The sequence below is a fragment of the Oncorhynchus tshawytscha genome, unplaced genomic scaffold (assembly GCF_018296145.1).
Source record: "Oncorhynchus tshawytscha isolate Ot180627B unplaced genomic scaffold, Otsh_v2.0 Un_contig_10640_pilon_pilon, whole genome shotgun sequence".
In the NCBI taxonomy this organism is placed as follows: domain Eukaryota; kingdom Metazoa; phylum Chordata; class Actinopteri; order Salmoniformes; family Salmonidae; genus Oncorhynchus; species Oncorhynchus tshawytscha.
The window spans coordinates 149,811-164,180 of record NW_024609435.1 but is presented as its reverse complement, the minus strand read 5'-3'; the positions used below and the strand labels follow the sequence as shown (position 1 = coordinate 164,180).

The window sequence follows — 14,370 nt, the reverse complement described above, 5'->3', positions numbered from 1 at the left end:
GTGTGTAGGATGGCCAGCCATCCTCCTGTAGAGACCAGGAGAGATACCGGGTGTGTAGGGTGGCCAGCCCTCCTCCTGTAGAGACCAGGAGATACATACTGGGTGTGTAGGGTGGCCAGCCCTCCTCCTGTAGAGACCAGGAGAGATACTGGGTGTGTAGGGTGGCCAGCCCTCCTCCTGTAGAGACCAGGAGAGATACTGGGTGTGTAGGGTGGCCAGCCCTTTTCCTGTAGAGACCAGGAGAGATACTGGGTGTGTAGGATGGAGAGATACTGGGTGTGCAGCCCTTCTCCTGTAGAGACCAGGAGAGATACTGGGTGTGTAGGATGGCCAGCCATCCTCCTGTAGAGACCAGGAGAGATACCGGGTGTGTAGGGTGGCCAGCCCTCCTCCTGTAGAGACCAGGAGATACATACTGGGTGTGTAGGGTGGCCAGCCCTCCTCCTGTAGAGACCAGGAGAGATACTGGGTGTGTAGGGTGGCCAGCCCTTCTCCTGTAGAGACCAGGAGAGATACTGGGTGTGTAGGGTGGCCAGCCCTCCTCATGTAGAGACCAGGAGAGATACTGGGTGTGTAGGGTGGCCAGTCCTTCTCCTGTAGAGACCAGGAGAGATACTGGGTGTGCAGGGTCGCCAGCCATCCTTCTGTAGAGACCAGGAGAGATACTGGGTGTGTAGGGTGGCCAGCCCTTCTCCTGTAGAGATCAGGAGAGATACTGGGTGTGCAGGGTGGCCAGCCCTCCTCCTGTAGAGACCAGGTGAGATACTGGGTGTGTAGGCATTTTCTCAAGCCCTGCTCGAACACGCCACATTGTAAAACAAATCAGCTGCTCAACAGGATAAGCTGACTCTGGTGTGTTTGAGCAGGGTTGGATAAAAAGCCTGCAACCCCAACAGCTCTCCAGATGGAGTTCTGACCACGTGTTTTATACTGTAGCCGATCAGTGCAGTTTTTTTTTTACTTCGCGGGGGGTTAAGTGCCTTGCTCAAGGCCACAACGGCAGGAGATATACTACATGGGATCAGAGATCAGCAGTCTTCCATTGACAATACCAGTGAGACCAGCAGCCTTCCATTGACAATACCAGTGAGACCAGCAGTCTTCCATTGACAATACCAGTGAGACCAGCAGCCTTCCATTGACCATACCAGTGAGACCAGCAGCCTTCCATTGACAATACCAGTGAGACCAGCAGCCTTCCATTGACAATACCAGTGAGACCAGCAGCCTTCCATTGACAATACCAGTGAGACCAGCAGTCTTCCATTGACAATACCAGTGAGACCAGCAGCCTTCCATTGACAATACCAGTGAGACCAGCAGCCTTCCCATTGACAATACCAGTGAGACCAGCAGCCTTCCCATTGACAATGAGACCAGCAGCCTTCCATTGACAATACCAGTGAGACCAGCAGTCTTCTATTGACAATACCAGTGAGACCAGCAGCCTTCCCATTGACAATACCAGTGAGACCAGCAGCCTTCCATTGACCATACCAGTGAGACCAGCAGCCTTCCCATTGACAATACCAGTGAGACCAGCAGCCTTCCATTGACCATACCAGTGAGACCCGCAGTCTTCCATTGACAATACCAGTGAGACCAGCAGTCTTCCATTGACAATACCAGTGAGACCAGCAGTCTTCCATTGACAATACCAGTGAGACCAGCAGTCTTCCATTGACCATACCAGTGAGACCAGCAGCCTTCCATTGACAATACCAGTGAGACCAGCAGCCTTCCATTGACAATACCAGTGAGACCAGCAGTCTTCCATTGACAATACCAGTGATAATAATGAAGGTGAAGTGGCTCCTGGCATCACGTTTCTGGCCCATGGTGTTACAGACCTGTTTTTCAAGTGACTTGAGCTTTCTGACACGTCAACATGATGTCCTACATGTCTGAAGGACAGGTGGCTAAAAATGTTAGTGTCAAACCCTGGGTTTGTATCAGCCATCAGCCTGCCTGGTCTCCTGTTGAGCTCTCTGTCTCTGGGACTAATGAGGTATAATTCTATTCCTGTTGAGCTCTCTGTCTCTGGGTCTAATGAGGTATAATACTATTCCTGTTGGGTCTAATGAGGTATAATACTATTCCTGTTGGGTCTAATTAGGTATAATACTATTCCTGTTGGGTCTAATTAGGTATAATACTATTCCTGTTGGGTCTAATTAGGTATAATACTATTCCTGTTGAGCTCTCTGTCTCTGGGTCTAATTAGGTATAATACTATTCCTGTTGGGTCTAATTAGGTATAATACTATTCCTGTTCAGACCACTGACCAAACCCAGTGTCCACTGTTTATCATAGTGACTGGGAGAGAGACCATTCACCTAACCCAGTGTCCACTGTTTATCATAGTGACTGGGAGAGAGACCATTCTCCTAACCCAGTGTCCACTGTTTATCATAGTGACTGGGAGAGAGACCATTCTCCTAGCCCAGTGTCCACTGTTTATCATAGTGACTGGGAGAGAGACCATTCTCCTAACCCAGTGTCCACTGTTTATCATAGTGACTGGGAGAGAGACCATTCTCCTAGCCCAGTGTCCACTGTTTATCATAGTGACTGGGAGAGAGACCATTCTCCTAGCCCAGTGTCCACTGTTTATCATAGTGACTCCATTCTGCCCAGTGTTGTTTATCATAGTGACTGGGAGAGAGACCATTCTCCTAGCCCAGTGTCCACTGTTTATCATAGTGACTGGGAGAGAGACCATTCTCCTAACCCAGTGTCCACTGTTTATCATAGTGACTGGGAGAGAGACCATTCTCCTAGCCCAGTGTCCACTGTTTATCATAGTGACTGGGAGAGAGACCATTCTCCTAGCCCAGTGTCCACTGTTTATCATAGTGACTGGGAGAGAGACCATCCTCCTAGCCCAGTGTCCATATTAGGAAGGTATTATTAATGTTTTGTACTCTCAGTGTATTTAGACACATTGGTTATGGTTACATTATAATGATTTCCTTTTGCCATTTGTTTGATACAAAAGGTTACATTAGACTTGTTTCAATTTCCAGAACGTCTAATACCCTTTAAGTAAAAGTGCAATTTCTCTGATCTTGATCGTGCTGTTTCCTGCTGGTCCTTCAGCATTAATCTGCTGAGTCATCACTTCTAGGTGCTAGGTCCATCCCCTAAATCTCCCTCCTCTGTTCTCTCTCTGTCTCTAGATGCTAGATCCATCCCCTATATCTCCCTCCTCTGTTCTCTCTCTGTCTCTAGATGCTAGATCCATCCCCTAAATCTCCCTCCTCTGTTCTGTCTCTCTCTGTCTCTAGATGCTAGATCCATCCCCTATATCTCCCTCCTCTGTTCTCTCTCTCTCTGTCTCTAGATGCTAGATCCATCCCCTAAATCTCCCTCCTCTGTTCTCTCTCTGTCTCTAGATGCTAGATCCATCCCCTATATCTCCCTCCTCTGTTCTCTCTCTCTGTCTCTAGATGCTAGATCCATCCCCTATATCTCCCTCCTCTGTTCTCTCTCTCTGTCTCTAGATGCTAGATCCATCCCCTAAATCTCCCTCCTCTGTTCTCTCTCTCTGTCTCTAGATGCTAGATCCATCCCCTATATCTCCCTCCTCTGTTCTCTCTCTCTGTCTCTAGATGCTAGATCCATCCCCTAAATCTCCCTCCTCTGTTCTCTCTCTGTCTCTAGATGCTAGATCCATCCCCTATATCTCCCTCCTCTGTTCTCTCTCTCTGTCTCTAGATGCTAGATCCATCCCCTATATCTCCCTCCTCTGTTCTCTCTCTCTGTCTCTAGATGCTAGATCCATCCCCTAAATCTCCCTCCTCTGTTCTCTCTCTCTGTCTCTAGATGCTAGATCCATCCCCTATATCTCCCTCCTCTGTTCTCTCTCTGTCTCTAGATGCTAGATCCATCCCCTATATCTCCCTCCTCTGTTCTCTCTCTGTCTCTAGATGCTAGATCCATCCCCTATATCTCCCTCCTCTGTTCTCTCTCTCTCTCTGTCTCTAGATGCTAGATCCATCCCCTATATCTCCCTCCTCTGTTCTCTCTCTCTCTGTCTCTAGATGCTAGATCCATCCCCTAAATCTCCCTCCTCTGTTCTCTCTCTCTGTCTCTAGATGCTAGATCCATCCCCTAAATCTCCCTCCTCTGTTCTCTCTCTGTCTCTAGATGCTAGATCCATCCCCTAAATCTCCCTCCTCTGTTCTCTCTCTGTCTCTAGATGCTAGATCCATCCCCTAAATCTCCCTCCTCTGTTCTCTCTCTGTCTCTAGATGCTAGATCCATCCCCTATATCTCCCTCCTCTGTTCTCTCTCTGTCTCTAGATGCTAGATCCATCCCCTAAATCTCCCTCCTCTGTTCTCTCTCTGTCTCTAGATGCTAGATCCATCCCCTAAATCTCCCTCCTCTGTTCTCTCTCTGTCTCTAGATGCTAGATCCATCCCCTAAATCTCCCTCCTCTGTTCTCTCTCTCTCTCTCTGTCTCTGTCTTGAGATGCTAGATCCATCCCCTATATCTCCCTCCTCTGTTCTCTCTCTGTCTCTAGATGCTAGATCCATCCCTCTCCATCTCCCCTCTCTCTTTCTCCCTCTCCTCCCTCTCTCCCTCTCCCCCTCTCTCTCCTCCCTCTCTCCCGATCTCTCCCTCTCTCTCTCCACCTCCTCCCCCTCTCTCCCCTCTCTCTCCCTCTCCTCCTCTCTCCCCCCTCTCTCTCCCACTCCACCCTCTCCCCCTCTCTCCCTCTCCCCCTGTTCTCTCTCCCCTCTCTCTCTCTCTCTCCCTCTCCATCCATCTCCCCTCTCTCTCCCTCTCTCCCCGTCTTTCTCCCCTCTCTCTCTCCCCTCCCTCTCCCCCTCTCTCTCTCCCCCTCTCTATCTCCCCTCCCTCTCTCCACTCTCTCTCCCCCCCTCTCTCTCCCCTCCCTCTCTCCCCTCTTTCTCCCTCTCTCTCTCTCTCTCTCCCCCTCCCCCCTCTCTCTCTCTCCCCTCTCTCTCCCTCTCCCCCTCTCTCTCCCCTCCCCTCTCTCCCTCGCTCCCCCTCCCCCTCTCTCCCCCTCCCCCCTCTCCTCCCCTCCCCCTCTCCCTCCCTCTCCTGGTTTAACACATCCAACCCCATCCTTCGGCAGTGTTCTGTGTGAAAGTGCTGCTGATTAAGCAGGGTTAGTCTCTTCCTATTGATCGGTCAGGCCTGTAGGATTTAAATCATCCTAATTGGTCAATAATGTGAACTGCTGAAGCTCGGAGCTATTTTACTGCTGAGGGAACTGAAAGTGGAGGCGTACGTGTGGCTTGTGGAGAGAAGAAGAGGACGAGGAGAGGAGAGGAGGGAAGAGGAGTGGACAGGGGAGGAGAAGAGAAGATAAAAGGAGACAGGAGGAGAGAGGAGAGGTCCTGAGATCAAGCCCCAGCATGTTGGCTGACTGGCAACTAAGATGGTTTATGCAAATGAAGTTTGGCTAAACAAATGGAAAACAATTTACTCTTAAATGCACTTACTCAAAATGGGTTAACTGACTAAATGGATCTGAAATGATTCAACTTTGTCTGGATTTGTGGTTGACCACGATTCACCTGAGTATGACGCGGGAAGGAAAAGGTCTCGGTTTCAGGGAAGAAGTTTGGAATTTCTGTATTTGGGCGTTTGCATTCGTAGTAGATTTTATAATGGGCAGAGCCTCAGGGCAGAAAGATCCACACCCCAAATGTTTCAAAGATATGTGTCTCATGTGTACCTGTCCTTAAGCTTTAGAGACGATGCTGAGGTGTGTGGCTTGAGCTGTGAGGGAACACTTAAGGTTGTCACCCCCCCCACCCCAGAGCCTTACCACCACAATAATCCCCATAGTGCACTGCTTCACACAACAGCATGGCCCATTGAGACTCCTGGAAAAGCTTGAAAGGGAAAGTGATGCATTGGAACGCTTATCTGAGTCTACATCCCAAATGCCACTCTCTTCCCTTTATAGGGCACTACATTTGACCAGAGCCCTATGGTGCCCTATATAGGGCAGGGTTCCTCAACACCTGCTTTTATTTAGCCAACCAGGTCTTTTTTTATTAGTATTTTACATGCTCTATTGTTGGATATAAAATACTGCAAAAAATCAGCTCCAAGTGATTTTAATTTTGGAGAAGCCTGTTCCTAAGTATTCCCACGCATTAACAGAGAGACGTGTAATCATATACAAATGTAAACCAGGTTTGGAGAAGCCTGTTCCTAAGTATTCCCACGCATTAACAGAGAGACGTGTAATCATATACAAATGTAAACCAGGTTTGGAGTGATGATGTTTTAGTCAAACATTATATCTGGTGGGGTCACATTAGTTTGGGCTTCCTGCGGTCAATTTGCAGTCTACAAATGATTTGTAATTACGTTCTGTCCCACCCATACCATCTGCTCATCTAGTCTATGATCCTGATATCGGGAAAAGGATGCGTGTTGGACACACACCTGGTCCCCACCCTGATATGGGGAAAAGGATGGCGTGTTGGACACACACCTGGTCCCCACCCTGATATGGGGAAAAGGATGGCGTTTTGGACAAACACCTGGTCCCCACCCTGATACCGGGAAAAGGATGGCGTTTTGGACGCACACCTGGTCCCCACCCTGATATCGGGAAAAGGATGGCGTTTTGGACGCACACCTGGTCCCCATCCTGATATCGGGAAAAGGATGGCGTTTTGGACACACACCTGGTCCCCACCCTGATTTCTCTCTCCAACCTCTAACAGGCGAAGAGTACAAGGAGCTGCGCGTTTCCAAGGGGGACCATAAAGTGGTGATCCAGGACTTTGATGCCATGAAGGAGTACCACGTCAGGGTTCTAGCTGTGAGAGGGAACCAGCAGAGCAGAGCACTACAAGGGAAGTATGCCGGTATGTATCAGTCTGATTCTATGTCCTTTTGTTGCACTTATAGTATGCCGGTAAGTAACAGACTGGTTCTGTGTCCTTTTGTTCCACTTATAGTATGCAGGTATGTAACAGACTGGTTCTGTGTCATTTTGTTCCACTTATAGTATGCCAGTATGTAACAGACTGGTTCTGTGTCATTTTGTTCCACTTATAGTATGCCGGTAAGTAACAGACTGGTTCTGTGTCATTTTGTTCCACTTATAGTATTCAGGTATGTAACAGACTGGTTCTGTGTCATTTTGTTCCACTTATAGTATGCCAGTATGTAACAGATTGGTTCTGTGTCCTTTTGTTCCACTTATAGTATGCCAGTATGTAACAGACTGGTTCTGTGTCATTTTGTTCCACTTATAGTATGCAGGTATGTAACAGACTGGTTCTGTGTCCTTTTGTTCCACTTATAGTATGCAGGTATGTAACAGACTGGTTCTGTGTCCTTTTGTTCCACTTATAGTATGCCAGTATGTAACAGACTGGTTCTGTGTCCTTTTGTTCCACTTATAGTATGCCAGTATGTAACAGACTGGTTCTGTGTCCTTTTGTTCCACTTATAGTATGCAGGTATGTAACAGACTGGTTCTGTGTCATTTTGTTCCACTTATAGTATGCCAGTATGTAACAGACTGGTTCTGTGTCATTTTGTTCCACTTATAGTATGCAGGTATGTAACAGACTGGTTCTGTGTCATTTTGTTCCACTTATAGTATGCCAGTATGTAACAGACTGGTTCTGTGTCATTTTGTTCCACTTATAGTATGCCGGTATGTAACAGACTGGTTCTGTGTCATTTTGTTCCACTTATAGTATGCCAGTATGTAACAGATTGGTTCTGTGTCCTTTTGTTCCACTTATAGTATGCCAGTATGTAACAGACTGGTTCTGTGTCATTTTGTTCCACTTATAGTATGCCAGTATGTAACAGACTGGTTCTGTGTCCTTTTGTTCTACTTATAGTATGCAGGTATGTAACAGACTGGTTCTGTGTCATTTTGTTCCACTAATTTCTGAATAGTAAAATGACCTTAGATAGAAACCTCACATTCATAGCATTGCTTTTGAAGAAAAAAAACGTTCTTATACAAACAGTATAAATACAAAACAGTAAAATACATGTGTTCTGGAATGAATAAGTAGCTTTTAATACATTCAATAACATGTCAATGCCCTCCTCCCCAAATCTGGAGGCTCTATCTGAAACCTGACAGAGGCTCTACTAAAGTAGAGTCCATTGAATGCTGTCTGGCTGGCCTGGCATCATGACTTTCTGTGCTGTGAGGGGGAGAGGAGGAGTGGTCGTTGAAAGAGCAGAGAGCCTTCAGGGTTTTAATGGATCTCTTCACTGTAAGGTTTGGGTCTCTGCCCTATAGAGTGAATGAGGGTTTTAATGGATCTCTTCACTGTAAGGTTTGGGTCTCTGCCCTCTAGAGGGAATGAGGGTTTTAATGGATCTCTTCACTGTAAGGTTTGGGTCTCTGCCCTCTAGAGGGAATGAGGGTTTTAATGGATCTCTTCACTGTAAGGTTTGGGTCTCTGCCCTCTAGAGGGAATGAGGGTTTTAATGGATCTCTTCACTGTAAGGTTTGGGTCTCTGCCCTCTAGAGGGAATGAGGGTTTTCATGTATTTCTCTACTCTCTGTGCCTCAGCTGAAGACCTGGAGGGGGAGGGAGGAGAGGGGGAGAGCACATTGCCTCTGAGACTTGATGACACCGGAGGGACTGAGGAGATCAACGAGATATCTGGAGGTAAGACTGACTGGCTGTTTAGCTAGATGGCTGGTGGTCTGGCTGGTTGCCTGGTTTGGCTGGCTGTCACTAGACTGTTAATGTCACTGCAAGACAGTGGGTAAATTACTAAATATAATGCAGTCTATCTCTCTCTCTCTCTCTCTCTCTCTCTCTGTGTCTCTCTCTCTGTCTCTGTCTCTCTCTCTCTGTCTCTCTCTGTCTCTCTCTCTCTGTCTCTCTCTCTCTGTCTCTCTCTCTGTCTCTCTCTCTCTGTCTCTCCCTCTCTCTCTCTGTCTCTTTCTCTGTCTCTTTCTCTGTCTCTTTCTCTGTCTCTGTCTCTGTCTCCTCTCTGTCTCTCTCTCTGTCTCTCTCTCTCTCTCTGTCTCTCTCTCTCTCTCTCTCTCGTCTCTCTCTCTCTCTGTCTCTCTCTGTCTCTCTCTCTCTCTCTCTCTCTCTCTCTCTCTCTGTCTCTCTCTCTCTCTCTGTCTCTCTCTGTCTCTCTCTGTCTCTCTCTCTCTCTCTCTCTCTCTCTCTCTCTCTCTCTCTCTGTCTCTCTCTCTCTCTCTCTCTCTCTCTCTCTCTCTCTCTCTCTCTCTCCTGCCTCTCTCTCTCTCTCTCTCTCTCCACAAGCTGGCTTTGAATATCTGTCTGGTTGTTCGGTTGGCGGACAAAATGCTCCTTTTTATCACTGTGAAATATTTGACCCTCTTTTCCATTAAATGTGAGAATAGGACGGAATGCCTTTGCTTTGGTCTTTATGGGTTCTAGAATGTTGGCAGTGTTCTTTTTAACTCTGATCTGTTTAGCATAATATGCAGGTTGGCTGGATGGACGGGGAGGGATCAGGGTCGCAAATCTAGCCAAAAAGACACACAACAATTTCGATGTGGCAGGCAGACTCTTCAACTTATACGGGTGATTATGTGTTATTATAATGACTGCTTTTAAAGTATTGAAAGTCTCTCCCTCTGACATTGCTGCTGTTACTCAGACCATGGCGTATATAGATAGGTGGATGCCTTGGTAGGGTCCATGTTATTATAGGGTACGAATGGAATGTGGGTTTGTGGTTTGAGGTCACTACTCAGTAAGGGGGCAAGTGATTTGGGGTGTCGTTTGAACATCTGTGGTATTATCGTTGGAGGAATAACCCTCTGTATCCATCACTATGTTAAATGTTGAGTTATTTTCAGAAAGGCCTTACTGCTCAGTAAAGTTCTAGACCAGGGGTGTTACAACCTGGAGGTTGGAGGTCAGGACAACTGGGTGTCTCAGGTCGAAATCAGTCCTTGATTAGAGGGGAAGAGTTTAACATCAGCAGAGGAACTGGCTTCGGGTCCAGATGTTCTGTTCTGTCCTGCCTATTGGCTGATGAATCCACCACTAGATCCCAACAGTGAGTTGGACTGGGCTGTTGGCTGATGACTCCACCACTAGATCCCAACAGTGAGTTGGACTGGGCTGTTGGCTGATGAATCCACCACTAGATCCCAACAGTGAGTTGGACTGGGCTGTTGGCTGATGACTCCACCACTAGATCCCAACAGTGAGTTGGACTGGGCTGTTGGCTGATGAATCCACCACTAGATCCCAACAGTGAGTTGGACTGGTACTATTGGCTGATGAATCCACCACTAGATCCCAACAGTGAGTTGGACTGGTACTATTGGCTGATGACTCAACCACTAGATCCCAACAGTGAGTTGGACTGGTACTATTGGCTGATGACTCAACCACTAGATCCCAACAGTGAGTTGGACTGGTACTATTGGCTGATGACTACACCACTAGATCCCAACAGTGAGTTGGACTGGTACTATTGGCTGATGACTCCACCACTACATCCCACCAGTGAGTTGGACTGGGCTGTTGGCTGATGACTCCACCACTAGATCCCACCAGTGAGTTGGACTGGGCTGTTGGCTGATGACTCAACCACTAGATCCCAACAGTGAGTTGGACTGGGCTGTTGGCTGATGACTCAACCACTAGATCCCAACAGTGAGTTGGACTGGTACTATTGGCTGATGACTCAACCACTAGATCCCTACAGTGAGTTGGACTGGTACTATTGGCTGATGACTCAACCACTATATCCCAACAGTGAGTTGGACTGGTACTATTGGCTGATGACTCAACCACTAGATCCCAACAGTGAGTTGGACTGGTACTATTGGCTGATGACTCAACCACTAGATCCCAACAGTGAGTTGGCCTGGTACTATTGGCTGATGACTCAACCACTAGATCCCAACAGTGAGTTGGACTGGTACTATTGGCTGATGACTCAACCACTATATCCCAACAGTGAGTTGGACTGGTACTATTGGCTGATGACTCAACCACTAGATCCCAACAGTGAGTTGGACTGGTACTATTGGCTGATGACTCAACCACTAGATCCCAACAGTGAGTTGGACTGGCACTATTGGCTGATGACTCAACCACTAGATCCCAACAGTGAGTTGGACTGGTACTATTGGCTGATGACTCCACCACTACATCCCACCAGTGAGTTGGACTGGGCTGTTGGCTGATGACTCCACCACTAGATCCCAACAGTGAGTTGGACTGGGCTGTTGGCTGATGACTCAACCACTAGATCCCAACAGTGAGTTGGACTGGTACTATTGGCTGATGACTCAACCACTAGATCCCAACAGTGAGTTGGACTGGTACTATTGGCTGATGACTCAACCACTAGATCCCAACAGTGAGTTGGACTGGTACTATTGGCTGATGACTCCACCACTACATCCCACCAGTGAGTTGGACTGGGCTGTTGGCTGATGACTCTACCACTAGATCCCAACAGTGAGTTGGACTGGGCTGTTGGCTGATGACTCCACCACTAGATCCCAACAGTGAGTTGGACTGGGCTGTTGGCTGATGACTCCACCACTAGATCCCAACAGTGAGTTGGACTGGTACTATTGGCTGATGACTCAACCACTAGATCCCAACAGTGAGTTGGACTGGTACTATTGGCTGATGACTACACCACTAGATCCCAACAGTGAGTTGGACTGGTACTATTGGCTGATGACTCCACCACTACATCCCAACAGTGAGTTGGACTGGGCTGTTGGCTGATGACTCCACCACTAGATCCCAACAGTGAGTTGGACTGGGCTGTTGGCTGATGACTCCACCACTAGATCCCAACAGTGAGTTGGACTGGTACTATTGGCTGATGACTACACCACTAGATCCCAACAGTGAGTTGGACTGGTACTATTGGCTGATGACTCCACCACTACATCCCAACAGTGAGTTGGACTGGGCTTTTGGCTGATGACTCAACCACTAGATCCCAACAGTGAGTTGGACTGGGCTGTAGGCTGATGACTCCACCACTAGATCCCAACAGTGAGTTGGACTGGTACTATTGGCTGATGACTCCACCACTAGATCCCAACAGTGAGTTGGACTGGTACTGTTGGCTGATGACTCAACCACTAGATCCCAACAGTGAGTTGGACTGGTACTATTGGCTGATGACTCAACCACTAGATCCCAACAGTGAGTTGGACTGGTAGTATTGGCTGATGACTCAACCACTAGATCCCAACAGTGAGTTGGACTGGTACTATTGGCTGATGACTCAACCACTAGATCCCAACAGTGAGTTGGACTGGTACTATTGGCTGATGACTCAACCACTAGATCCCAACAGTGATTTGGACTGGTACTATTGGCTGATGACTCAACCACTAGATCCCAACAGTGAGTTGGACTGGTACTATTGGCTGATGACTCAACCACTAGATCCCAACAGTGAGTTGGACTGGTACTATTGGCTGATGACTCAACCACTAGATCCCAACAGTGAGTTGGACTGGTACTATTGGCTGATGACTCAACCACTAGATCCCAACAGTGAGTTGGACTGGTACTATTGGACTGGGTCCACATCTCCTCTGGGACGGGGGCCAAACTGAATGCCTGATAGAAACCACATCTCCTCTGGAACGGTGGCCAAACTGAATGCCTGATAGAAACCATATTTCCTCTGGGACGGGGGCCAAACTGAATGCCTGATAGAAACCACATCTCCTCTGGGACGGGGGCCAAACTGAATGCCTGATAGAAACCACATCTCCTCTGGGACGGGGCCAAACTGAATGCCTGATAGAAACCACATCTCCTCTGGGACGGGGCCAAACTAAATGCCTGATAGAAACCACATCTCCTCTGGGACGGTGGCCAAACTGAATGCCTGATAGAAACCACATCTCCTCTGGGACGGGGGCCAAACTGAATGCCTGATAGAAACCACATCTCCTCTGGGACGGGGCCAAACTGAATGCCTGATAGAAACCACATCTCCTCTGGGACGGGGCCAAACTGAATGCCTGATAGAAACCACATCTCCTCTGGGACGGGGCCAAACTGAATGCCTGATAGAAACCACATCTCCTCTGGGACGGGGGCCAAACTGAATGCCTGATAGAAACCACATCTCCTCTGGGACGGGGGCCAAACTGAATGCCTGATAGAAACCACATCTCCTCTGGGACGGGGGCCAAACTGAATGCCTGATAGAAACCACATCTCCTCTGGGACGGGGCCAAACTGAATGCCTGATAGAAACCACATCTCCTCTGGGACGGGGCCAAACTGAATGCCTGATAGAAACCACATCTCCTCTGGGACGGGGCCAAACTGAATGCCTGATAGAAACCACATCTCCTCTGGGACGGGGGCCAAACTGAATGCCTGATAGAAACCACATCTCCTCTGGGACGGGGCCAAACTGAATGCCTGATAGAAACCACATCAGAAGGACCTGAATCATAATCAAAACTCTTCAATGGGGGGGGGGGCTCTAAAGGTGCGCTTGATTATTTTCTACCACGGCCGGTAGATATGCTTCTTAACTGTTCATCAAATATGATCATTTGCTAAGGTTGATGGGGAGTTGTTTACGGTGCTCTCCTCCGTTCAAACTGAGAGATGTATAGTATCAACAGAGAGCAGGTCTAGGTGTACATCTCTACAACATATCAAATAGGACCCAGTCACTTTGATTTCACGCTGCTCAGCAATGACATGGGCTCAGGACTTGTTGTTGTGTGTCTGTGAAGACAGACAGGAAGGAAGGATGATTATCTGCGAGGGAAGAGGGATGAGAGAGGGATGAGAGAGGGAAGAGAGAGAGGTGTAACATCCTGTCCTAACATCTCCAAAGCAATTGATTTGAGACCCCAGGCTCAGAGCTAGTTAAAACTGCTCTGGGCAGGCTCGCACACACACACACAGACACACACACACACACACACACACACACACACACACACACACACACACACACACACACACACACACACACACACACACACACACACACACACACACACACACACACACACACACACACACACACACACACACACACTGGAGCTAGTTAAAACTGCTCTGGGCAGGCCTCTATCACACACACACACACACACACACACACACACACACACACACACACACACACTGGAGCTAGTTAAAACTGCTCTGGGCAGGCCTCTATCACACATACACTCACACACACACACACACACACTCACACACACACATTCTGGAGCTAGTTAAAGCTGCCTCGGAGCAGGTCTTTGTCTGGGCCTGCAGTAAAACCCTTCAGGGTCAGATGTCGTGGCAGTCACATATTACCCAGCTATTAGAACGCAGGGTAATAGCAGAGGACAGAGAGGCCTGATAACGGGTCTGTGCTGGGCTGACACTCTGGAGGCCA

At 48.2% G+C, this 14,370-nt stretch overlaps 1 protein-coding gene across 1 annotated transcript in view; it reads left to right on the top strand.

Moving 5' to 3' along the window:
- Nucleotides 1-6,699: 6,699 nt before the first annotated feature.
- Nucleotides 6,700-14,370, top strand: part of LOC112242259 (collagen alpha-1(XIV) chain-like) — a gene marked incomplete at its 3' end in the record, with an annotated part of 156,901 nt that continues 149,230 nt past the window's right edge. The window contains 2 exon segments of the mRNA XM_042315300.1: nt 6,700-6,863; nt 8,547-8,645. Of these exon segments, the coding sequence (XP_042171234.1) occupies nt 6,788-6,863; nt 8,547-8,645 (175 nt within the window).